Source organism: Eschrichtius robustus, chromosome 21, assembly GCF_028021215.1.
Source record: "Eschrichtius robustus isolate mEscRob2 chromosome 21, mEscRob2.pri, whole genome shotgun sequence".
Classification (NCBI taxonomy): domain Eukaryota; kingdom Metazoa; phylum Chordata; class Mammalia; order Artiodactyla; family Eschrichtiidae; genus Eschrichtius; species Eschrichtius robustus.
Window position 1 is genome coordinate 10,821,829 of NC_090844.1, and position 23,379 is coordinate 10,845,207.

Here is a 23,379-nt window from a genome sequence, read left to right on the forward strand (position 1 = left end):
CAGCGCTGGAGCTCAGGGCTGCGGCGGCCCCTGCTGGGAAAGGTAAGCGCAGCTGTGGGACCAGCTCGTGTCCCCTCGCGTCCTGTGTCACCGCGGGGCCCGGAGGCTGCGTCCGCACAACGGGACACCAGGTCAGGGAGCACAGGGCTGAGGGAAACAGGTGGGTATCTTCCCACAAGGCGGTTCCCAGGAGGGGTGGGACCCTGTGAGGGCTTAAAGCCGACAACCCCACAAAACCGTTCACAAGCAGGGCCCTGACTCGGTGACAAAACCATCATTAAATTGCCTGTGATGCCTCCCGAGCTTGAGACGGTGTGTAGTCTGAAGTGTTCCAGGGGCAGCTCCCCCAGAGCCTCTGGACGTTTCTCTCTACATCCTTCCCCTGGGCGCACACACGTGCGCAGCTTCCTGACCTCAGACCGGCCCCCGCGGAGAGCTCCGCAGTGTCGGCCGGGGCGCCGTGGGGTGCAGCTGGGCTCAGGCCGGCAGGACACCCACCCTGAGGCACCCGTGCAAGAAGGGAGGGGCCCTGAGCCCAGGGGAGCCCCGCAGACCCTCTGGGCACGCTGGCTCGGTTACCGAGGCCACGAAGACGTCTCCGATCATCTCCACCGAGTCCCACTCGGCCACGCGGCTGGCCAGCGCGATCTGGAACATGCAGTGGCACTGCAGGACCTCCTTGACCCGGTAGAAGACCGTCTTCAGCTTCCTCTCGCTCAGGATCTTGGGTTCCATCTCAGATAGCGGCTTCTCGTATTGCTGAGGCAGAAACGCACAAGGACGGCCCAGGCTTTTCTCAGGGTTCGTGAAAGAACATGGAGAAACTCACCTGTGCAACTACGTTTGTGTCCAAACAAACCACGCAACTTTTGATGTCAATACACAGACACAATTCTCAGACTCTTTTAAGAATTTTGCCAATTTGAGTATCTTATAATTCATAGGTTCACGAAACATATCCATTATACAATGTGGCATTTAGATACCTCCAAAATCCTCATAAGAGCGTCCACGTAGCTCTTTTCACTGTCAACAACCGAACCCAGAATATATCTTCTTACGACCTGTTGAGAATTTGAAAAGACAACGGTCAAAACCTGCCTCAGAAAACACAACAGATAAATTTGACTTCTGTTGAGGCTTGTGGACAAAAAAGTTTTTTGTTTTCAAGACAGTACATAAATGAAAACTCCCAAGGCCTTAAAATATATTAGTGCATTAACTACCTACCATTATGGGCACAAAACGTCGGTCCCCCATCACTACAATTCTGTTATTTGTAAACCTCAAATTATAAACCACAACTACAGCAACACAGTTAAATTATGGCATTGACAACAATTTCATTCACTCATCCAACAGTAATGGACTGAATTAACGGATTGTATTTTATGTGCCGAGCACGGAATTACATGGTATTTCACGTATACATTAAGCATCGAAAAAAAACCTTCCAGTCTTAACTCAAAGAATGCTATTACCAACATATCTAAAATCATTATTCCAAAGTTATTTAAAAAAAAAACTTTTGGAAGGTGGAGGTATAGTTTTGTTTTGTTTTGAGGCCATTCGAAGCCTACAAGGCTAAGAACGCAGAGAGTAAATTACCAACGTCAAGTCCAGGTGCAAAAACTCCGGAGAGCGGAGCATAGAAATGAGAAGACTGCTCCTAACCCCACCCCCGGCAGCCCCATTCCAGGAACCGCGGCGCCACCTGGCGGCAGAAGGCACATCCTCTGAGGGCGCACCTCTCGTCAAGTCACCGACATCCCCAAGGAGCGACTCCTCTCCCTACAGAAGGGCCGCTCCTTCACAAAATGAAGGCGAAAAGCAACCTTCAAGGACACTTAAGGAAGAAAGTGATGTGTGTAAAAGGCAGTTGAGTCCGGAATTAAAGCACAAGCACACGCGGCCGCAGCGATGACCCCTCCCTCTGAAACGAGGGTGGCACCCCACGACCCAGACACCCCCAAACTGCGGATGGTCAAATTTGGGCCAGCCTTCTCCCAAAATTCAGATTCCCACACGCTGTCTCAACTCTGGGGTCAGGATATTTGAGGATTTGCGGGGGGGGCGTCTAACCTAGGAATTAAATATGTTTTTTTAAGTCCTGAGACAACACTAATGTATCAGGTCAAAGGACCTAGAATTGGTATTACTGAAAAATACAAAATAAAACCCCAAATCTCCCCCGGATCCCAGGGCTCCCGCAGGTCGGGTCAGCCCCTCGGTTAAACTCAGTGCGTGGACAGTACAGCCAACACGGGTCCCCAGGCCTCAGGCTTCCCGGGACCCTGACCCCGAGGCTGCAGGGAGACCTCAGCCCTGGACCAGCTTTCCTACGAGGCCACGGGGACGCGCGGGAGACGTGCCTGGGCCAGGAGGTGATTAGAGCGATGGAGGAGGAGAAGGAGGTGGGGGGGGCAAAGGGGAGTGGGAGGGCAGGGAGGGGGAGGGGAGAGGAGGAGGGGTAAAGGGGGAGGGGGAGAGGGGGAGGGGGAGAGAGGAGGAGGAGGTGGAGGAGGGGGTAAATGCGAGGGGGAGGGGAGGGAAACAGGGAGGGGGGAAGAGGAGGAGGGGGTAAAGGGGAGGGGGAGGGGAGGGGGAAAGCGGAGGGGAGGGGCGGAGAGGAGGAGGAGGAGGAGGAGGAGGACAGCAGCCCCTCCCTGTGCCTGGACCCTGGATCAGAGGCCGGAGGGCAGAGGATGCTGGCCTCATCCTTCAGCTTCAGTGCTACCTTTCAAGTAAATGACAACCCAGGAAATAAAGGCTTTCCTCCCACCAAACAGGGCATGTAAAGAACGCTTCACATGCAGCATTTTTCCTGACAGTTATGTTACCTTATTTCAACTTTGGAAGAAAAAAATCAAAGAGCACTGACATCCGGGTTTAATCTTTTAATGGAAAACTCCCCGGAGAACAAGCAGTAACCAGTGGGAAAGCAACCTCTGCGAATCAGGGGATAAGAAGGAAGCCTGCCGGGAGCAGCGCAGAAACCGAGACACAAACCCTCTCCGGCCGTCGGCCGTCGTGACCCTGGCGTGGCGCGTTCAGCCCTGAGGGCCACCACACGCGTCGCGTCACTGTCTTGTCGGGCCACGAGGGAGACACCGCAGACGCCAGGTCCCCGTTTCATGGGAAGGAGGACGGCGCTCGCGGAACAAGTGAGCAGCCTGGCCGGAGTCTCCCCTGCCCCAGTGCGGGGCCCGGGGTGGGAACTGGGCCGGGGTGGGGGCGCCTACAGAGGTGCCCTTTCTGCACCAGGGACCCGTCCTCGCTGTCACCACCCGGCCCTCTGGGGGACAAAACTGACTGGCAGGTGTGTGTGTCTGTTGAGACCCTGCGGGCTCAAAACTCCCTTGTCCCCCGTCCCCTGGCCGACCCGCACGCCCCTGCTGTCTCCAAGTCTCGGCCTGGCCGGGGACGCCCCGCGGCCACATGCGTCTGCAAGGCGGCCACAGTCCCTCACCCGCGGGGCCCCCCACGGGGAGGCTCCACGTGCCTCCCGACCACGTGACCCCACGCTGTCCAGGAAGAGGACCCAAGTCCTGGAGCCCCAGGGGAGGCCTCCAGGAACATCAAGAGTATTTTTGAGCAATCGATGCCCTTCTTCAGACTTGTGAGGCTAAAATGAGGTGGGGCGAGCCAGGAACTTGGGCAGCGAGCAGGGGGTCAGTGAAGAGCAGCCTCTCTGCTCCTGCAAAAACCATCGACCCGCCCCTGCCAGCAACGCGGCCACATTTCAACCCCAGGAGCGCGAGGGAGCTGAGGACGCGGGATCCGGGGGGGCCCCGGACCCGGCCACGCCCGCTGCCCAATGCTGCCTGACCACGAGGCCCCTCTGGACCTGGGTGTCCTCATGTGAATGCACTCCACAGGGGGCATGCAAGGATGAGGGGAGTGACTCTTACACCTGCCTGACGTGTCCCCTCCTGAGCACACGAGCCCGGCCTCTCACGGCCCAGCACCCACACACCAGACACTTCACTAGCACCTTCAACCCTGCTCTCCTGCCCCCTGCAACCCAACCAAGTGCCAGCTTCCTACTCCAGCCTGACCTATGGCTAACAGCCCCTTGGCAGCCTTTTCAACACAGCTTGTCATCTTTCTTACTACACTCTGAACTTACCACAGAGGATTTTTATGTGGTTCTGTCTGCACGCCACATCTGTGCACGCGTGTCGTGTGTATGATGCATGCATCTATCAACCACCTTGTATACCTATAACCCACCTACGTCTATCTACCTACATCATCTATTTACATCATCTGTCATCTCTCTCCGTCTCCATGACCTGCATCAGGCTGCCCACGTGGGAAAAACTCAAATCACACCCCACCCAAAACCATCAACCCCGCCCCCCAATGCCCCCAACTCTGTGGTACGCCCTTGTCTCTGACGCCCTTGTTTCTGAAGCTTTCCTTTCCTTTTACCCAAAGATAATCAAATGGAAACCACGAAATATCTTCCCTCTGCTACCTACAGTATTTTCAGAGACGAAGAAATTCATTGATCTTCGGCTGACTTCGTGAGTTGCTGGAAATCTATCTTTTAATCTCAGACTCAGGCACTATGTACACATACACACACTTTACACAGTCACACCCAGTCCCTTTGTAGAGACGTCCCATCAGTGTGAATGAGTATAAATGACGCTCACAAAGAATGCAGACATTCCACACATTTTCACAATTACACTGGGGCTGATACTCAAAATATTTAGGCCCGCTGCTGGCTTAACCCCTTCCTTGCTGGACCAGGAGAGGCCAGTGGATGGAATGGCTAGGAGTCTGTGCCAGCAGGTAATTCCCAGCCAGCACACCTGTCCTGGTACAAACACGGGGGTATCCGCCCTACGCATCCTACCTGCTGCTGAGACAAGCCTTCAGGCATCGGGGTGAGGATGGCTTCCGGGTGCCTGCAGTCTACGTCGATGAACAAGTTCTGCTCCTCTTCAAGACAGGATCTGTGGTCTTAAAGGAAGACAGAATGTGCTTGTTTGACACTGAAACAGGATATAACATCACAGCGCAGTAAAGTTGGCTGTCAAAGCAGCGCCTTGGGCAGACACCTCAGTTCCACGTCTCCATTCCACCCAGCAATGAGTAAAGTGAAGTTTTAACAAACCCAAGAAAATATCCTTCCCACAAGAGGAATGTGGTGTTGTCGATATTTGAGATTTTCAATACTTGAAGTCTAACTTCAAAAAGCAGAGGTGTCATTTGAACACCTAGATGGCAGAGTAGAAATACATATTTCAATTTCTTAATCTATAACATATCAAAGTCAGAAACAAAGAAAAGCAGCTATGAGTGACTAAGAACCAACACTCAATAGTCAGGGAAAACGAAGGGAGACTTAGTAACCTCCTGACTTTCTCCCTTTCTCACTAGAAATCTGAAAAAGCACAACTTCCCCAAGATCAAAAATTCTAGACCAAAAGTAAATTCATTTCTAAAAACTTAGATGCAGCTAAGTAATCTAAAGAATTCACAAAACAGCTAGAAACCAGAAAAGCACAGGAATTTTTAGGTAATAGGAACCTGGAGATTATCTAATTCAAAGATACAAAACCCTAGCTGCACAGAAGAACTGTCAGAGGAGCTTTAAAAAACCTACAGTGTCTATACACCTATTGGAACGGCCAAAATCCAGAGCAGTGACAACACCAAGTGCTGATGAGGATGTGGAGTGACAGGAACTCTCATTCATCGCTGGTGGGGATGCAGGATGGTGCAGCCACTTTGGGAGACAGTTTAGTGCTTTCTTATAAAACTAATCATACTCTTATCACATGACCCAGCAGTCACGCTCCTTGGTGTTCACCCAAAGGAGCCAAAAACTTAATAACCACACAAAAACCTGCACACGGATGTTTACAGCAGCTGTATTCACAATCGCCAAAACTTTGAAAGCAACTAAGATGTCCTTCAGTAGGTGAGTGGATAAAATAAACTGTGGTCCATCCAGACAATGGATATTATTCAGCTAAAAAGAAAGGAGCTATCAAGCCACGAAAAGACATGAAGGAACCTTAAATGCGTATCACTAAGTGAAAGAAGCCAATCTGAAAAGACTACAGACTGTATGGGTCCAACTAGAAAAGGTAAAACTATGGAGGCAGTAAAAAGATCAGCGGTTGCCAAGGTTTGGGGGGAGGGAAGGATGAACAGAGGATTTTTAGGGCAGTGGAACTACTCTCTATGATGCTATAATGATAGATATGTTTCCTTATCCATTTGTCCAAACCCACAGAACGTACAACAGCAAGAGTGAGCCCTGACGTGAACCACAGACTCTGGGTGATGGTGATGTGTCAGTGTAGGTTCACGATTGTAACACACGGACCACTTGGTGGGGATGGTGGCAGTGGGGGAGGGGAGGCTGTGCATGAGTAGGGCTAGGGGTTTATGGGAAACCTCCATACTTTTCACTCAGTTTTGCGGTGAACCTAAAACTGCTCTAAAAACAAATTAGTCTTTAAAAAAACCACAACATTCCAGTGTGCGGACGTCTCCCTCAGAGGTCCACTGACGGTCTGGGGGTGGAGGCCTGGCACACGCTATTTGTAAGATCTCCCGGTTCCTCCCTGTGAACTCCAGGGCTAAGAGCCGCGACTTTAGCCCAGGCTTCCCACCTGACAGCTCAGGAAGCTAAGGCCACAGGGTTCAGGGGTGTGTGTAATGGGCCCCCTCCCCCCAAACCAGGGCCGATCCTGTGATACTCCGCTCACTCTCCCCCTGGAGCTGGCTTCCGGCCTGCCCTGTGCACCTGGACCCCGTTCCCTTGCGATCCTGGCTCAGGGGTCTCGGGTGAGCCCGAGTCGGCATTTCTGAGCAGCCCCCAGGCTCCGGGGCCCCTAATCCCAACCTCTGCACCTGTGGGGCTCTGCCCGTGTGCCCTCCCACGAAGGGCCCCCTCTGGGGCACCTGCCCCGCTGCCAGCTCCCCACCAGGGAGCACACTCTATCAGAATCCACATGCCCGTCTCCGCCCCTGACACACTCTCCGTCCTATGCGAAGAGGCTGGGGGCTCCGTGAGGATCACACCTTCTCTAAAGGCCCAGGTGGCTTTACGGCCAATTACAGTCTTCCTGGGCCATTCGCAGGGGAAACACGTGACCTTAAAGTCCTCTCCCTGCACGGTTATCAGCAGCCCTGCACTGAGCCGGCACCGGCTTTGCACATCAGAAGTTCGTAGCGGCAACAAAGAAACGCGCTTCTAAAGGACCAAGTCAGAGTCAGGACGGTCAATCCGCACGTAAACCCTCAGCTACCGCACAGCGGGGTACCTCCTACCACACCAGTGCCCAGACGTGCTCAGACGCTGGAGAACCCTCGCCCGGAGCTTGCTGCCGATGTGAACACACCCAGACAGGCTCTATCTTTCTGACACACAAGCGGCATGGGCTCCTGCCCCTGAGTGAAATGTTTCACAAAACCTGAGAACTCTGGAATCCTCTCACCAGCACAGAGGATCCTGAGTCCCCACTTAGAGCCCACCGTACTCAGCCTCAGCCGTGAGGGGGCAGGAAACGTGCCCAGGAGCCCCGGGCACTGTGAACGCACCCCCGTGACTGTGTTCTATTATCAACGACCCTGCTGAGAATCCTGGGGCTCTGCGGGGGGAGAGCAAGCCCCCCGGGGGACCCCCGATCACCCGACTGCTGGGAGGAGCCAGTTAAGGGGGGGCGAAATCCACCCCCTGCGAGAGTTCACTCAACTTCCTGCCGCCCCCGGAGTCCCCGCTGCCCCGCGCCGGCCCTGGGCCCAGGCAGCCTCCCCGAGGCCGCGCCCCGCGGACCTGCAGAGACGAAGGACTTGGTCCTGATGAAGGAGCGGCCCCGCTTCACCACAGCCTTTGTCTTCTCCAGGCCATCCTTGGTGCCCTCCTTGGCGGCCTTCACGAGCTTCTGCATCTGCGGGGAAGGGAGGCCGGGTGAGGGCGGGGTGACTCGGTAAAACCTCCTCGTTGCTTTTCCTCCATTTTAAAAGAATACTGTCAAGTAGTTTGCTCTTGAAATATCATCTGAAATTGGCTTTTTGATCTGGGAGAGCTTTCTTGGCTGTTGTGAAACTCGTGTGTGTGTGTGTGTGGTTTGGGGCTGTTTGGTTTTGATTTTGCTGGTTAAAAAAAAAGAAGGAAAAGCAAATTTACAAACAGAGCCCTTCCTTAACATAGTTTTTAAAAAGTCTCCTGCTGTGTTTAAAAGTCGGTCTTCGTTTTTATTACAAACACTTGGCAAAGAGCTTTGCAGAAGCCGAGTGCGGAGAACTGAGGCCACAGGTGTGAACAGTTTGCCCAAGGTCAATGGACAGATGGCAGGAAGCAGTGGAGCCCCTGGCTGGAGACCCACCAGCCGGCTCAGCCGCTGGGCACTCCCCAGCCTCCCCCGGGCTCCCCCTGGAGTCCGGTCAGCGGCTCACGGGCCCTTCGTACTGATGGTCACAGGAATGGACAGATGGAGAGACCTGCCAGGATACAGACAGAGGGACGGCCCGCGGGAGGGGTCGGCAGACCCCCTCCTTCATGGAGACTGAAGGGTTGGAAAGACCACCGGCCCCCACAGGGGAGTTTGTCCATCTTGGTTTTCTCAAGCCAGGGTCCTGGCATAACACTTAGACTGGCCGTTAGTGCCAAAAGCTTCCAATGACGTGCTTTGGCATTTCACCCACATTTCTTATCCTTTAGACTCTAACGTCTGAGATGTTGGCCACTGGGTACCGAGCGACTGATCGTTTACAGAAAACCCAGATGGCCTCTTATGACACAAGCCAACACCCTTCGGGTCTGTCTAGGTGCCGGCCTCCCCGCCCTCCTGTGATCCTCCCCTGGGGGAGAGGCTTCGACACCCGCCCGCTCACCTCCAGGGCTTCGCCTGGCCTCCCTCCGCCGGCCCTTTCTACGGGGCCACTGCCCGGTTGCCCGTCTGTGCAGAGCCGCGCCGGCTGAGGGGCTCTCGGCGGCTGAGTGCACCCTGGACTCGGGGGCTGTGCCCCTGGAGGGTTCCCACCCGGGGAGCCTGCAGACTGGCGCCGGACACTCGCAACTCCAGCCCTGAGCGACTCTGCAATTCCTCGCTGTCCCCGCGCCCTAGGCTGCGTCCCTGAGGATGTGCCCCTGGGCCACCACCCACCTCGACGGACACCAGATCCACCTCACACTGCCTGGCTGACCCCGACTCGGACGCCCAACCGCTCTCCACCGCTCTACCCACCAGGTTAAACGCGGCAAAGCCACGCTGCCTGCTCCGGCTCTACCCACCAGGTTAAACGCGGCAAAGCCACGCTGCCTGCTCCGACTCTACCCACCAGGTCAAACGCGGCAAAGCCACGCTGCCTGCTCCGACTCCTGCATCCCTTCATCCAAACGCGGCTTCGTCCACTGACAACCCTGGGCGGCAGCCCGCCGTCCCCGCTTCGCAGCCACCGCTGGTGCCCCACGCTGCCTGTGCGCCCCTGCCCGCCCGGCTGCCGGGCGCCCCTCCTTAGCCCCCTCCCCCCCAGTCGTCCAGATCCCGCCACCCAGACCCGGGCTGCACACGCTGTCCACGCTCCCTCCAAGGAGTCAGAGAACTAGGGACAGACGGATGGCCAGGGAGCCTGCAGGGGGCCGAGCCCCGGCTCCAGGTGAAGCCACACAGGTGCCGGGTTCCGGGCGGAGGGAACGGCCGCCCCGGGTCGCACAGCTGCGGCGACACGCCAGGCCCTGCTTCTCCTGCACAGGACGGCAGCGCGCAGCCGGCCCCAGACGAGTCACCCTACCTGCTCCTCGCCACTCTGCCAGCTGTCTGATCGTGCACATTCCCCTCCCTTTGCTGAGCTGGCCTGTCTCGTACCCCTCCCTGGACCACCTGGCCCTGTGCTCCCTGGAACCACCCCCCGGCCTCCAGATTATCCCAGGGGCTCCGCCTGTTTCCTGCACGGAACCAGCCCGACGCCGAGCCGGAGGAGATGCCGTGATTCCGGGGGCTTCGCTCCCGCACCGAAAAGCGTGGAACAGAACCGTGACGTTCCAGAGACGTTTCTGAGTGAACACCTGCCTCAGGTAAGTGCCTTTCAACACGTGTGAACAAATCACAACGTCAGAAGGACAAAGATCCCACTGAAGGAAAGGTTACTTGACAGTGCCCTTTTAAAACATCTCAAACAGTGGACACCACGACATTCACACCCAGCAGTTCTCAACTTTGTGGTCTCAGGAGCCCTTCACACTCAGAAAAGTCATCGAGCAGCCCAAACGGCTTTGGTTTACCTGCTTTATCTATGTTATACTACATAAGGAGTTAAAATTGAGAAAAATGTTGAATATTTTTATTAATATTCATTTTAAAAATATTAAACCTATTACATTTTGTCTCAGGTAACGTTTTCTGAAAAATTACTACATTTTCTAAAACAACAAAAAAAGTGCATTGTTTTGCACTTGGGGGAACCTGCCTCACGTCTGGCGTGGAGACGGTGGATCCCACGTCCCAGCAGGCGTGGGTCACGTCCTGGGGCCTCCCTCCACACGTGGGGGGACGGGGGGGACGGAGGCGAAGGATGCCCCAGAATTGACAGGAACTCGCCACTGCCCGGGTGGCCCTGGGGTTCCCTGGACCGCACCGTGAGAACCACCACCCCGGCAGAACTGGCCAGCTCTGGGGCTGAGTTTTCTCGTTAAAGGACAGTCTGTTTTTGCAGAAGCGTTTTCAGCGTGAACCACACTACCTTCAGTTCATGTTTGTGCTTTAGCTGCTGAATCTCTACCGCGCCCACCGCGTTTGCCACCAAATGTCTCATCTTTTTCTCATAGTGCTCCTTTAAGCGGGTTAGGTCATGGGAAAGCTACAGTACAAAGAGATACAAGCTTTTCACAACACGCTCTTTCCGGTGCTTTGAGACAATCTTACATTGAAAGGACTTGAGCAGCATCTGGTGGGTGATGTTCACGCACCAAGGTCCTACTGCCCCGGGCCCCCCCTCCTAGCCCACCGGCTCTCGAGAAATAAACACATGAGTGAGGAAAACACATCATCAGAAGACAGACTCCAGGTGAGCCAGACTGGAGACTCTTCTATGCTAAACAAGAGCAAGTAAATGCACAGAAGAATGTGGGCACCATCACGCCTTTACGTTTTGGTGAAATTAAAATGATCAAAACTGTAGAACTATATATAAAATTATTCCGTTGTGTCAGCACCAAAGCGAAAGAAGCTTGAATTCAAGATTGTATTGATGGGGGAAATGAATTGGGGAGGACCACGTAGATTTTTAAGTCTCCGAACTGACATAACTTTCTCTGCAGCCCACGGGGACGGGGTGAAATCTTGTAATTCACTCCTCACGTGATCACAAACGTCTCCAATACGCAAGCCGAGGCCCCCGCTCCTTAGTGAGTGTTTCCCATGTCAACCCAGACAAGGACACCTCAGCAATTGTTTTATAAAATCTGAGACTATGAGGTGAGTCTCAAACGACTTAACGGTGTTATTTTGGCAGCTTCTGAAATATGACTTTTTAAACTAGGAAACTTGGTACTCCTTAGAGCTGCCCTCGGGACTCTGCCCCACAGGACGGATGCGTGCTGGACCCGGTGAAGACTCTGCACTCACGGCCGCCCGGGGCTGGCCCTCCACCGTCTCTGCTGCTGGGCCACCCGGCCTCCTCTGTCGGCATTGCTGGTGGTGCATCTGGGAACACGGGTCCAGCTGGACGGCCAAGAGGGCAGAGTCTCCACTCAGTAATCGTGCCCACGGCTCAGGGGCCATCGCCTGACCAGCCCAGTTTGCACGTCATCTACCAGGCCCGCTGAAGACGAAATTGAGGAGTGTTTTAACCGCTCTCCAAGGCCCCACTGGGTGCCCCATCCTGCTGAAATCAGGCCCCAGTGCCATATTTAAAACCTCCATTTAAACCTGGAATGTTGGACTCGGCTGTAACAAGCCAAGTGTCACCTTAGTTACCAGCTCCGTTTAAAATTACAGCTGTAGCTTCATTCACTGGTTAAGTCTCAGCTGTAATAACTCTGGTGACAGAAGACAGCTAAGTTCTGGGGAAAGCTTGTTAATAATATTGAGTAGCTGGGTTGACCACCACCAACGGGTAGATTCTTCTTGAGTTTCAGGACAAGATTACAGACTATGTGAACACTAAGCACCCGCAGTAATCTGTAAGCCGCACCGACGCGGAGGCCACGTCCAGGGGCCCATCGGCCTGGTTACGGGGGTGCAGGCGGGGGGAGGCGTTACTGATCGATCCCGCCGTGACATATCGATTCTGCCGTGATGACGAGGCACTAGCCACAGCCTCCACCAGCGTGCAGCCTGCATCTAGACCTCACACAGAAAGGACACGGAGCGCGCTGACGTGCCCGTGGACGGCAGTGTGAATCACCCCTTTACCAATAGCCAAAACACCCAACGACACGAGTATTCGGGCTGGCCAGTCACCACTGGACACCGGCCACGTCAGTGGGGTGATTTCCCTCAGCAGAGCCTCTCTCAGGTCCCCACCCTACAACCTCCAGCCCTGGAATCCACTCTTGCAACCTGGAGCTTCTCCCTGGACCCTCATCTCGGGAGCTTCACACACACACACTCCCTCCCTTTACGGGTGCTCCTGGGCAGCTCAAGCGCTTTCGTCCTGTAACATCCTTTTGTAACCACGTTCTATTTTTATATCTTCCTGTTTGTGTTGGGAACACTGAGGGTCAAAACATCCCGTAAAGGACAGCAGGGCTGTGCTGTGTCCCACCCGGCCAGGCTCCATCCCCGCAGCGGGCTGGGCACAGACAGCATTATGGGTACACAACACAAATATCCAGGGCATGCTTATTTACGTAAATTATTCAAGATAGCGAACCCGCTTAGGGCCTTTGGAGGGATTTAGTTTATATAAATTTAATTTTCCCATCCTGCCGAGAGATTCTATTATGTGAAATAAGGGGCGCCTTCTCTTTTGCCAACATCCAGTGCTTTTCTCGAAGCACATATCAGCAGCTTAAAAAACGACTGTTTAAAATAGTACGCGAACAAAAATGACATCTTATAGTCCCGTCCACAGGTCCACGTGCGAACGTGTTGTCTCTCAGGCACACAGACGGGACACGTACTTGCTTTTTGTGGTCGCTGCGCAGGAAGGGCTGGGGGGCCCCGGCTCTGCTCTCCGAGTCGCTCTGCTCCCCGTAGCTCTCAAATTCGCTCGAACTCCACCCGTACTCCAGGGAGCTGTTTCCACCTCCATCTCCATTCTCAACGTCATCATAAATCATTTCATCTGAATGCACAAATGCCAAAAGGAAATTTAAAACGTAGACCCTCGCTGGCTATTGTTCTGTCTGTGCACGTTCGTCATCTGACCACATCGTTGGGAGCTGGCACCTCGGAAGAGCTTGGAGGAACGGAACCTCAAGTGTGGCCCCCCCCACCCCGGAAAGGCGCTGGACTGACGGGCGTGGGGTGACAAAGCTCTGATAAACCCCCAGCCCCATCCGCGTCCTGAGGACCACTGGTCTATGAGAAGCCACCACAATTATACCAAATGATGTCTTGCCCATAGAGAACCTCTGACAAAGGAAAATTTTTCTTTAGATACATGTATGGAATAGAAACAGATTAGACATACAGACAGATTCATAGATCACAGACAGATGGATGATAGAGATATTCAAATATGAATGCAAGTGAAGCTTACTGCAAACAACTATAATTGTTGCTTTTGGGCTAAAATAAGCCCATAGTACCTATAACCTGTGACTGTATTTAAATATCTTCATCACATCAGTCATCTTAGAATTAGTGAAGAGCACATCTGTTTACGCCGCCAGATACAATGCCAAAGGCACTGCCTGCAGAGGGGACACACCGGTCTAACAGAACAGCTGTCACCTTCGGCAGGGGCACCGCCAGCCCACCTTCTGTTGCCGTTTGGTTTTTGAGACCCCAGGAGACCCCAGATCAGCCCATCTGCGCTGGGAAAGGTCTACCAGGGAGGATCAATTACTCAAAAATGCATTTCAAACTTGGTTTTACAGCAACCTGCCTTTAGTGTCCACGTTATTTGCAGCAGGTACTTAAATAACTACCCCGGAGCACACTTATTCTAAGGACCTGGCAGGTTTATGTAGAAAGACGGCCGAAGGTAAGCGTTGGTCTCCTGTCATGTAGGAATCTCGGGAGGTGGCCTCCGTTAGCTGAGGCCCTAACAGTGCTGGGGACCTGACAGCGTCCAAAGCATCTGTGGGATGAATAAATGAATCCACGCTTTTAATTAGGAAGTTTGCTGTCGGTTTTAAGAACATGTCCTCTATTAGGCCGGGAAAGTTCCCTCCTATCAGGAGTTTTTAACACTGGAAGGCATGGTACCAAGCACCTTCAAAGCGTGTATCAGGATGAGCGTATGGTTTGTGTCATTCGCCTGGTTCTGTGGGAAATGACATTTAAAGAACCAGCCAATGTTGAAAGATACCTGAACTCTGGAGACAAACCTCCAGGGTTAGGATGGGCTTTGGCTTGTTTGCTGAGATGCTGCCAGACGTGGTTTCCTGACATTTCATTTGGGGTGTTCTGCATCACGCCTTTCGGGCAAAGGGGGCTCTAAGTTTGTGCTAACACCCTCAGGGGGGTCAGAGGGGGTCAGTTCACTTGCTCACTACTCCTTCCTGCCTTCTATGGGGTTCAGTACCCCTTTCCTTGAACTATTCCTCTAGGGTCTACAAGCGGTCAAGCTCTCCAATCTGCGTCTGAGGTTGCCTGTTTCTCTCTTGTTAAAGGACAAGACTTTGGCTGGATGTGAAGTTCTGGGCTGGAACACCGAGTTTTCTTCGGCACTTTGGGAACATTATCCTGCTGTGTCCCAGCCTGTCGAGAAGCTGCTGTTTTTCCCAAATTGCAGTTCCTCCCGGGTGACTGCGCCCTCGCTCCTGTTGCTGTTAAGATATTCACAGTGGGCTGTGCTCGGCAGTTGGAATTGTACACGTCTCGTGGCGGATTCATGCTCAACCTGCTTTGAATTCGTATTTCTACAATCCGGGAACTTACATCTGTAATTCTGGAGAATTCTTAGTAATTCCTTCCTCCATGACTTCCTGTATATCATTTATTAGAGACATGCTGGCACTTCAAGCCTCCATGTTTCTTCCCTTTCCATTCATGTTTTTCACATCTTTAACTCTTCCTGCTTCTTTTTTAGGGTAACTGAGAAAATTACCCTACCTTGAGGGCTGGGATATAAACATGTGCACACACAAAATTGTACCGCACAACATCGATGAGACACCGTAAGCTTACAAAACGTGATGACAGACACAGAGAGCTGTGCACCTAAGGTTTCTGCCTGCCCGCCTACATCCAGAGGGAAAGACGGTAAACTGCACCTCATAAAACTCCACCCCAGACAAAAATCAAACCTGGCTCAGAGTCTGAATTTTCTCTTGGCACGTCATCATAAATGGCTTCTTCCGGATCTGGAAGAAAAGGAAGGGAAACTTTAAAAACCGACCCCGACCGAGGGAGAGCATCCTGCGCTTCACGGAGCTACAGACTCCTGTGATGCTACAGCTACTCAAGAAGTTAGTGTTATGATAAGGATGCCTCGTTGGGCCTTACCAAAGCATGAGCACTGGGCTTCCCTGGTGGCGCAGTGGTTAAGAATCTGCCTGCCAATGCAGGGGACACGGGTTCGAGCCCTGGTCTGGGAGGATCCCACATGCCGCGGAGCAGCTGGGCCCGTGAGCCACAACTACTGAGCCTGCGCGTCTGGAGCCTGTGCTCCGCGGCAAGAGAGGCCGCGACAGTGAGAGGCCCGCGCACCGCGATGAAGAGCGGCCCCCGCTTGCCGCAACTAGAGAAAGCCCTCGCACGGAAACGAGGACCCAACACAGCCATAAATAAATAGATTAAAAAAAAAAAAAAAAGGAGGGAATCCTCCACGGGCAGATGCTCCGTGTGCGTGTCAGTGGTCCTACAGGAGAGCAATGGGGTTGGAAGTTCATGCACATATTCGTTAAGAGCTCCATGCTCTACAGGGAAGCCAACCAAACGATAGGGTCCTCCATCCTGGAACCCACGAAGGTGACTGGTCACTAACCAATGGGAGACAAAATGACATAAATACAGCCTCGTCCTCCTCTGACGTGCGGCCACCGTCCCCTCCCCACGTTCCCAGGACCCAGCTTCTTCTCGTGCTGCGCTCAAGCTCCCACGTCAGAGAGGCTTGCTGTCCCGCAATAATGTTTCTCGACTGCGACCACGGTATCTGCACCCCCGTTAGACAGTGTCGGGGGCTGCTGATGTACAGACCTTACTTTCAAATACAGCTGTTCTACTAATAAAAACGAGTCATGGGAGAACGTCAGATTCTACTTGGGAAATAAAATTGCTTGAGGATAGTGAGGTGACAACTTAATCCTGTAATAATCCAGAGGTAATAGCCCCCTAGTAGAAGCATCTACTTACGCTGAGTTGTTTGTTTTGACAATGTCATAATTAAAACCAGAATGAAACATTCCAGGGGAGAATTTAATCATTAGGAGATTGTTAAGAGGTTTACCTTGTAAGTCAATCATATAAGATAATTACACAGAAATGAGTGAGCCAGTGGATAGTAAAAGGGATAATTAGAAAAGCAAGCTTCACTTAAAAAAAAAAATAATAAAAAACAAGATTAGCTCTGCTTTCTGCAGCACACATGGAATAGAAGGTCTGCTGTACCGTCTGCTCAGTGGCCTGCATTAATCATCCACCACTCCCTCTTCAAAATGGCACCATGAGAAATCATCTCATCGGGGATCACAAGAGAGAATGCCTTGCTAATGCCTCAGTCCCCAAATCGCTAACTTTTATGACAAAAACCAAGATCTGTACTAGAAAGAATCAATCAGGAAGAGGGAGATGCTGCGATGCAGAGAGCAGAGATGATCTGATGGGAGACAAAGTGACAGCTTCACGGGGCCCTGGGGAAGCATCTACACAGTCAGCTCTGGTCAGTACTTCAGGTGAATGGACGCAGGACAGGAGAATAATTGGCTGAGGCTGACAAATACACACTGTCCCCGGGGGGCACAGGGGTGGCCCTCCAGGCTCCCGGCGGCCGTGGTACTCACTTTCCATCCAGGCTGTATTGGCCGGATCTGCAACCCACCGGGCGAGGGCACTGTCCTCCTTATGGGCTGGATCTTCACTTAAAGAAAACACACCAGAACATCAGGATGTTGAGAATCAGTGATGAAAAAGTCACTGCGCGTGCAAATTGGGCACTTTCCCAGGTAGCAGTACGGGATACGCCAGGTTCAAGATTTCCTCCACAACCATGTATAAAGAAGTGCTTTTGAACGCCTACCACACACACACCACACGTCCAGCACAGCATCCAGTGCAACAGGACATGAAGCAATGCAGTCCCTGTCCCAAGAGGCCTGACTCGTCCTCCTGTTTCTCAGATCTTGCAGAGGGTCCACTACGTGCCCCAAACGATGCTGGGTTGTACGGACACACCCAAGTGAGACTTGGGCCTCTCAGCTCCAGCAACAGGGCGGACTTCAGTACAGCACTTTCAATATTGGATAGAAAAACCAGGCAGGAGATCAATAAGGAAACAGAGGATGTGAACAGCACTACCGACCAACTGGACCCACCAGACTTCTACAGAACACACCCCCCAGGCTTAAGAGCTACAATTATAAAACTCTTAGAAGTAAACGATGAAAAAGCTTCAGGACATTGGTTTTGCCAATGATTTCTTGGACAGGACACCAAAAACACAGGCAATAATATGAAAAAATAGATAAACTGGGCTTCAACAAAATTAAACACTTTTGTGCCTCAAAGGACACTATCAAGAGAATGAAAAGACAAACCACAGAAAGGGAGAAAATTCACGAATCACTTATCTGATAGGGGGTTAATATTGAGACTATATAAAAAAATACCTACAACCCAACAACAACAAACCCAATTCAAAAATGGGCAAAAGGACTTGAATAACATTTCTCCAAAGAAGACATGTAAATGGCCAATAAGCACATGAAAAGATGCTCAACATCATTGGTCATCAAGGAAACACAAATCAAAACCACCACGAGATACCACTTCACACTCACCAGGATGGCGATGATTTTAAAAAGCAGGAAGTACGTTTAGTAAGCTTAGAAAAATTGGAGCCCTCACGCACAGCTGGTGGGAATGTAAAATGGTGCAGCTGTGACGGAAAAAAGTTTGGCTGTTCCTCAGAAAGTTAAACATAGGATTATTGTGTGATCCAGCAATTCCACTCCTAGGTATGTACCCAAAGGAATTGAGAGCAGGGACCTGAACAGATACCTGTACACCAACGTTCACAGCAGTGTTATTTACAGTAGCCAAAAGGTGGAAATGACCAGGTGTCCATCAGTAGATGGGTAGATAAACAAAATGTGGTATATACACACAATGGAATATTACTGAGCCTTAAACAGGAAGGAAATTCCAACATACACTGCAATACGGATGAACGTGGAAAACATGATGCCGAGTGAAATGAACCAGACACAAAAGGACAAATACTGTACAATTCCAATTATATGAGTTACCTAGAGTAGGCAAATTCATAGAGATGGAATGCAGAATAAAGGTCACAGGAGCTGGGAAGAGGGGGGATTGTGGGTAGGGTTTCTGTTCAAGATGATGAAAAAGTTTCAAAAGCAGATAGTGGTGATGGTTGCACAACAATGTAAATGTATTTAATGCTACCAGATTTTAAACTTTAAAATGGTTAAAATGGTAAATTTTATGGTTATATATTTTTGCCACAATTTTAAAACGAATAATGCAGTATACCAAAAACCACAGAATGGTCCACTTTAAATAGGTGAAATGTACTATGGTATGGGAATTATAACTCAATAGAGCCGTTTAAAAACAAAAAAATAAACACACCTACCATGCACCAAGCATGTTCCCATGCTAGGTGGTAGGTGCTCTAAGACTTGGTAAAACCTGGTCTTTGTCTTTGAAGAATTCAATCTAGTAGCAGAAAGGGACACAGAAATAACAGTGAGAGCACAAAGCCATCAATTAGAATGCAGGTGTGTGCACACAGCTCTGGAAGCGCAGAGGAGGACAGTTTCATGAAACGAGACATTTAAGCTGGGTTTTGAAGGGTGAGTAGGAGTTTGCCTAGGGGAGGGGATTTTCCTGGGAATCTCAAGCAGATGCAACAGCATTTGTGAAGGCAAGTGGCATGAAAGAAAGGCTTATGATCAAGTCAGTTTCAAGAATTTTAGATGAAAGCTGGGTTAGACAAAGTTAAAGATCTTTTCTCCCCCTCGGGAATCTGAGAACCTTCACAAGGTTAAGCACTCTGAGCGTCTCTGGCAGGGAGACGGGAGTGGCGCATCATCCAGCTCTCTTTGGCTGTGGACCCGCAGTTTTCTCTTTTTCTGCAAAGCATAATGTTAACATCTTAAAGAGTCCTGGTGTTCAGGAAGACCCGATCTGGGGTCCCTGGGCGAGACGGCAGAGGGTATGGAGGACAGAAAGACCAAGGGGCGGGAGAGGGGCCTGGGCAGTGAGAGCCTCAGAATCACTGTGCACGACATTTCAGGAAAAGGTCAGGGACTCAGAACATCCGTGGAAAATTAGTAAAGATACCTGTTTGTTGGATCCTCAGAACTCAAGGAATCCAACTGGCTGTCTTCTACTCCTTCCTGTGTCTCTGCCAGGAAAGAGAAAAAGTTCACATTGTTTTACGCCCTAAAGAAATGTTGAGGAAGTGCTTTTTATCCTCAAAATGGTTTCTTATTTTCCTTTCTTATCAATGAGGGGGTTACCTTATCGTAAAGATGATCAACTGATAAGATTTTCAGTTTTTAGATCAAACGTATTCAAAATAGGATTATGATGAAGAGTGACACCCAAAGGTCTTATGAAACTACCTGAAATAAAACAGTGCCCAAAGAAACCAAGCTAGAGAAACACCATAATTATCTCCCGTTTCTTAAGTTTTCATGGGAATTTGCAATTGTGATTTACTTGAAAATGTGTCTACATGACAAGCTCAAAAGATTCTCAAGGAAGAAGTACTGAAGTTGGGGATATCTGATAACCAAACTCCCTGTTTTCCTCAACTGTCTTAACTGGGAAGGAAAGAACCCTCTTACTGAAGTTTCACACAAATATGTCCTGATCATGCTTCTGTGACGCCAGTGTCCTCGGGGCTACTCCTGCCCATCAGGACGTCCACACCTGCGACGGTCCTCACGGTGCGTCCCAGCACAGAACACGGAAGCAGAGCAGGTGAGAGAAGGGACAACTCAGCCGAGATGCCTTTATTGGGCTCATTCTGAACAGAACCGACTGCACTTCTCCAGAGGAGGGATGGTTTGTGTCTTCAGCTGCCCTCCTGACCTGGACGTGCGGGGGGTGGGAGGGGAGGAGGGAGTGGCAAGTGCCCATGGGCTTCGGCGGGACAACGGTGGGCTGCACACTCGGGCTCCGGCCGCTCCCACAAAGCTCCGCAGTCTGCGCAGCTTACGGACAACAGCCTGGAGGCCGGACGTCCAAGATCAAGGCGCCGGCAGATGCGGTGTCTGGTGAGGTCCCTTCCTGGTTCATAGACCATCTTCTCTCTGTGTCCTCACTTGGAGGAAGGGCTGGGGGCTCTCTGGGGTCCTTTATCAGGGCCCTGAACCTATGCATGGGGGTCCATCTTCATGACCTCATCACTCCTGACACCATCACCTTGGGGGTTAGGTTTCAACATGTGACTTTCGGGGAGACACACACTCTCTCTTTAAACCTAAAAACTCAAGCCCTGCAGAAACAGCTGATGCTGAAGCAACGCAGCCAAGGGTCATCTGCGAAGATGACGGAGGCGGCTGCTTAAACCACGTCCTCGAAGCTACACGCCTGCTCCTTCCCGCTAAGTGGAGGTGAAAGCCGTGGCTCATTAAACCAAAACCCCGGTCACGGAGCTGGGCCCCCGACAGCCGATATCACAGGTGCGGGGACAGGCTCCCTGCACCTGCCCGGCTTCCTGAGCAACCTCCTGATTCTCCCGACTCCTGCCCCCTCTCCCGGGTCCTCAGTGTGCCTGCTACGCAGGCACGCACGTGCACACACACAGCGCACACACGCATGCCCCAGGTGTGCAGTCTGCCCTGAGAGACGGAGAGCACCTTCTGCCCTCCCCCCCCCCGCCCCGCGAGGTGAGGCACAGGTGCAGCCAGCGCTACCTGCGGGGCCCGCGGGGGTGAGGACGGGGCTGGAGTAGGCGGGCAGCAGCAGGGGCAGGCCGGAGGGCACGGCGTAGCCGCAGGGCACAGGCACCGAGTACCCGCTGGGCACGTGCAGGCCCCCGCCCTCCCCCTCGGCCTCCACGTCCGGAGGCGGCGGCTGGTCCTCATGGAGGGGTGTGATGTCGATGACGGAGTAGGGGTTGACTCTTGTCGGGACCCCAGGTCTCAGTGGTTCCGCCAGGGTGTCTGCGTCCGCTCCCGTCCCATTTTCGTGTCCTGAGGGTGAGAGGAGACCGTGGCAGACACCCGGCCGTCAAGGGCCGACACGCCGTGCTGGGCCGGGGGCCCCCAGGTGACCCCCAGGCCTGGAAGCACTGTCCTTTGGGGCATCGGTGGGGTCAGCGCGACCTTGGGGGGCGGCACGCAGCCTGGCTGAGCCCAGGGAGGCTCCTCGAATGAGGCGAACGGGTGACAAGCTGCCAGAAGTGGGGGGTCACTAACCACGCAGAGAGGTGGTGACGGTCCCAACCAGACCATCGGCGAGTGAATAAAAGTCACCGACTCCACCCCCAAATTTTAAAATATAAATTAAACTTCTACATTTCATCTCAAATGGCATTCTTTTGAAAAAAAGTTTTATGCAACACAGTGACAAACTGGTGAGGCCATTTTCATTAGAAAATAACAATACCTGTTTCCTCCAAAATATAAATAGAAAGGTAGGTAGACAAGACTGAAAATCACGGAAAATAGAAAACAAATAAGAGAATCTCGGCCAACCCTGAGTTAAGTCATTTCAGTTCACATCGTATCACAGAAACATCACAAATCTCGGGCTCCCGGACCCCACCTCCCCGGGACGTTCCAACCCGCAGGTGGGCCGGCTGGTCGCTGGGCGGCCCGAGGACGCACCTGACCCGGCCGCGGCGTCGGTGGCGGGGATGGCGGTGTTGGCGGCGGGGCTGTCTGCTCCCGTGTCCCCTGCCTCGGGGGCGCCCGGAGCCCGTCTGTCTGCTTCTGGAGCTTCACCTCCGCTGTCGAGATCCAGCTGTTCCCCCTCCTCTTCTTCGTTGTTGTTAGTGTCGTACTTGACTTCACTCTCTGAAGTTTAAGGTAACGTCAACCACAGTGTTAGCGTTTGTTACCGGGAGAGCGGCTTCCACGCTCCTAAACACACAGCAGCCAAAGTCAGCCAGCGACGACCACCCAGATGGGCACCCGGAGGTGCTGGCGGAGCCAGGACACGCCCTCCCCCCCGCCGCCCCCCACCGGGCTGGCCCACTGCCTTTCTGCTGGGAAGAGTTCGTGCCATCAGGCTTTGGGGCAGCGATCTGGGTTTCCTCTCAAAAGGACCCACAACTCACAGTCTGGAAAGAAAAAGCAGGAGAGACAGAAAGGAAGAGAAAAAGCGCTTCCCACGTTTTACACCCTGGACTTAGAACCACATTAGTAAAAATCAACTTGGAATAACATTAAATAAACCACCAGGCGAGGAGCAACGTTTAATTCAGCAGTTCCTACGCGATCAGTATAATGATTTCATCCCGGCGGGCTGCGTACCATCCTCACGGTTAAAATCCGCAGCTGTGAGCTACCTGTGTCACCTTGGTCATGGGAATTCTTTCCAACACTGCTCTCTTTGGGGGAAAGTGAGAGGGGATGCAAGGATTTGCTGATATAAGGGTTTTTACGTGACAAAAATAAGATCTCTCATGCAGACTTTTAAAAGAAAAAAAGTCAGTTGAATTTAAAGGATCAGAACATTGTACCTGCCATAATCTCAAATCACTAGAGGGTGACTTTCTTTAAAAATTTTTTTCAGGAAAAAAAAATGCATATGCTGGAATTAAAATGTGAAATGGCATTAAAATCCTGGTCTACCTGAGTTTTCTGTACAGTATGTATATATATACTAAATAAATTACACTTACAAATATTTTGTTCTAAAAAGAAATGGGTGAAGGTGGTCACGGGAGAGCCTGTGTCTCAGGTCCCATGGTTCATGTTTCGTTCTGTCCCCTCCCAGATATTTTAGAGCCTATTTAATGCGAGATATTGTAAAGCTTTTTTCTAACAATGTTCATAAATTCACTTGTAGGTATATTTTATCTAACTCTCAAAGTCTGGCAGTTGTACGATACAATCTCAAACAGGAGGTTTGACAAGAGAAAACCCCAGCATGT

At 52.0% G+C, this 23,379-nt stretch overlaps 1 protein-coding gene across 6 annotated transcripts in view; it reads right to left on the reverse strand.

Moving 5' to 3' along the window:
- ARHGEF10 (Rho guanine nucleotide exchange factor 10) overlaps positions 1-23,379 on the reverse strand; it is an 86,927-nt gene that overhangs the window by 43,409 nt on the left and 20,139 nt on the right. For 4 of the 6 annotated variants that reach the window (XM_068531945.1, XM_068531944.1, XM_068531943.1 and 1 more), the window contains 11 exons: positions 22,109-22,297; positions 21,194-21,472; positions 19,611-19,674; positions 17,087-17,163; positions 15,392-15,448; positions 13,097-13,260; positions 10,714-10,830; positions 7,805-7,919; positions 4,868-4,974; positions 987-1,064; positions 580-759 (listed from right to left, as the gene is read on the reverse strand). In XM_068531945.1, coding sequence (XP_068388046.1) covers positions 580-759; positions 987-1,064; positions 4,868-4,974; positions 7,805-7,919; positions 10,714-10,830; positions 13,097-13,260; positions 15,392-15,448; positions 17,087-17,163; positions 19,611-19,674; positions 21,194-21,472; positions 22,109-22,297 — 1,427 coding nt within the window. The remainder of the gene's footprint in view (positions 1-579; positions 760-986; positions 1,065-4,867; positions 4,975-7,804; positions 7,920-10,713; positions 10,831-13,096; positions 13,261-15,391; positions 15,449-17,086; positions 17,164-19,610; positions 19,675-21,193; positions 21,473-22,108; positions 22,298-23,379) is intronic. The other 2 variants (XM_068531948.1, XM_068531946.1) reach the window with 1 other exon arrangement.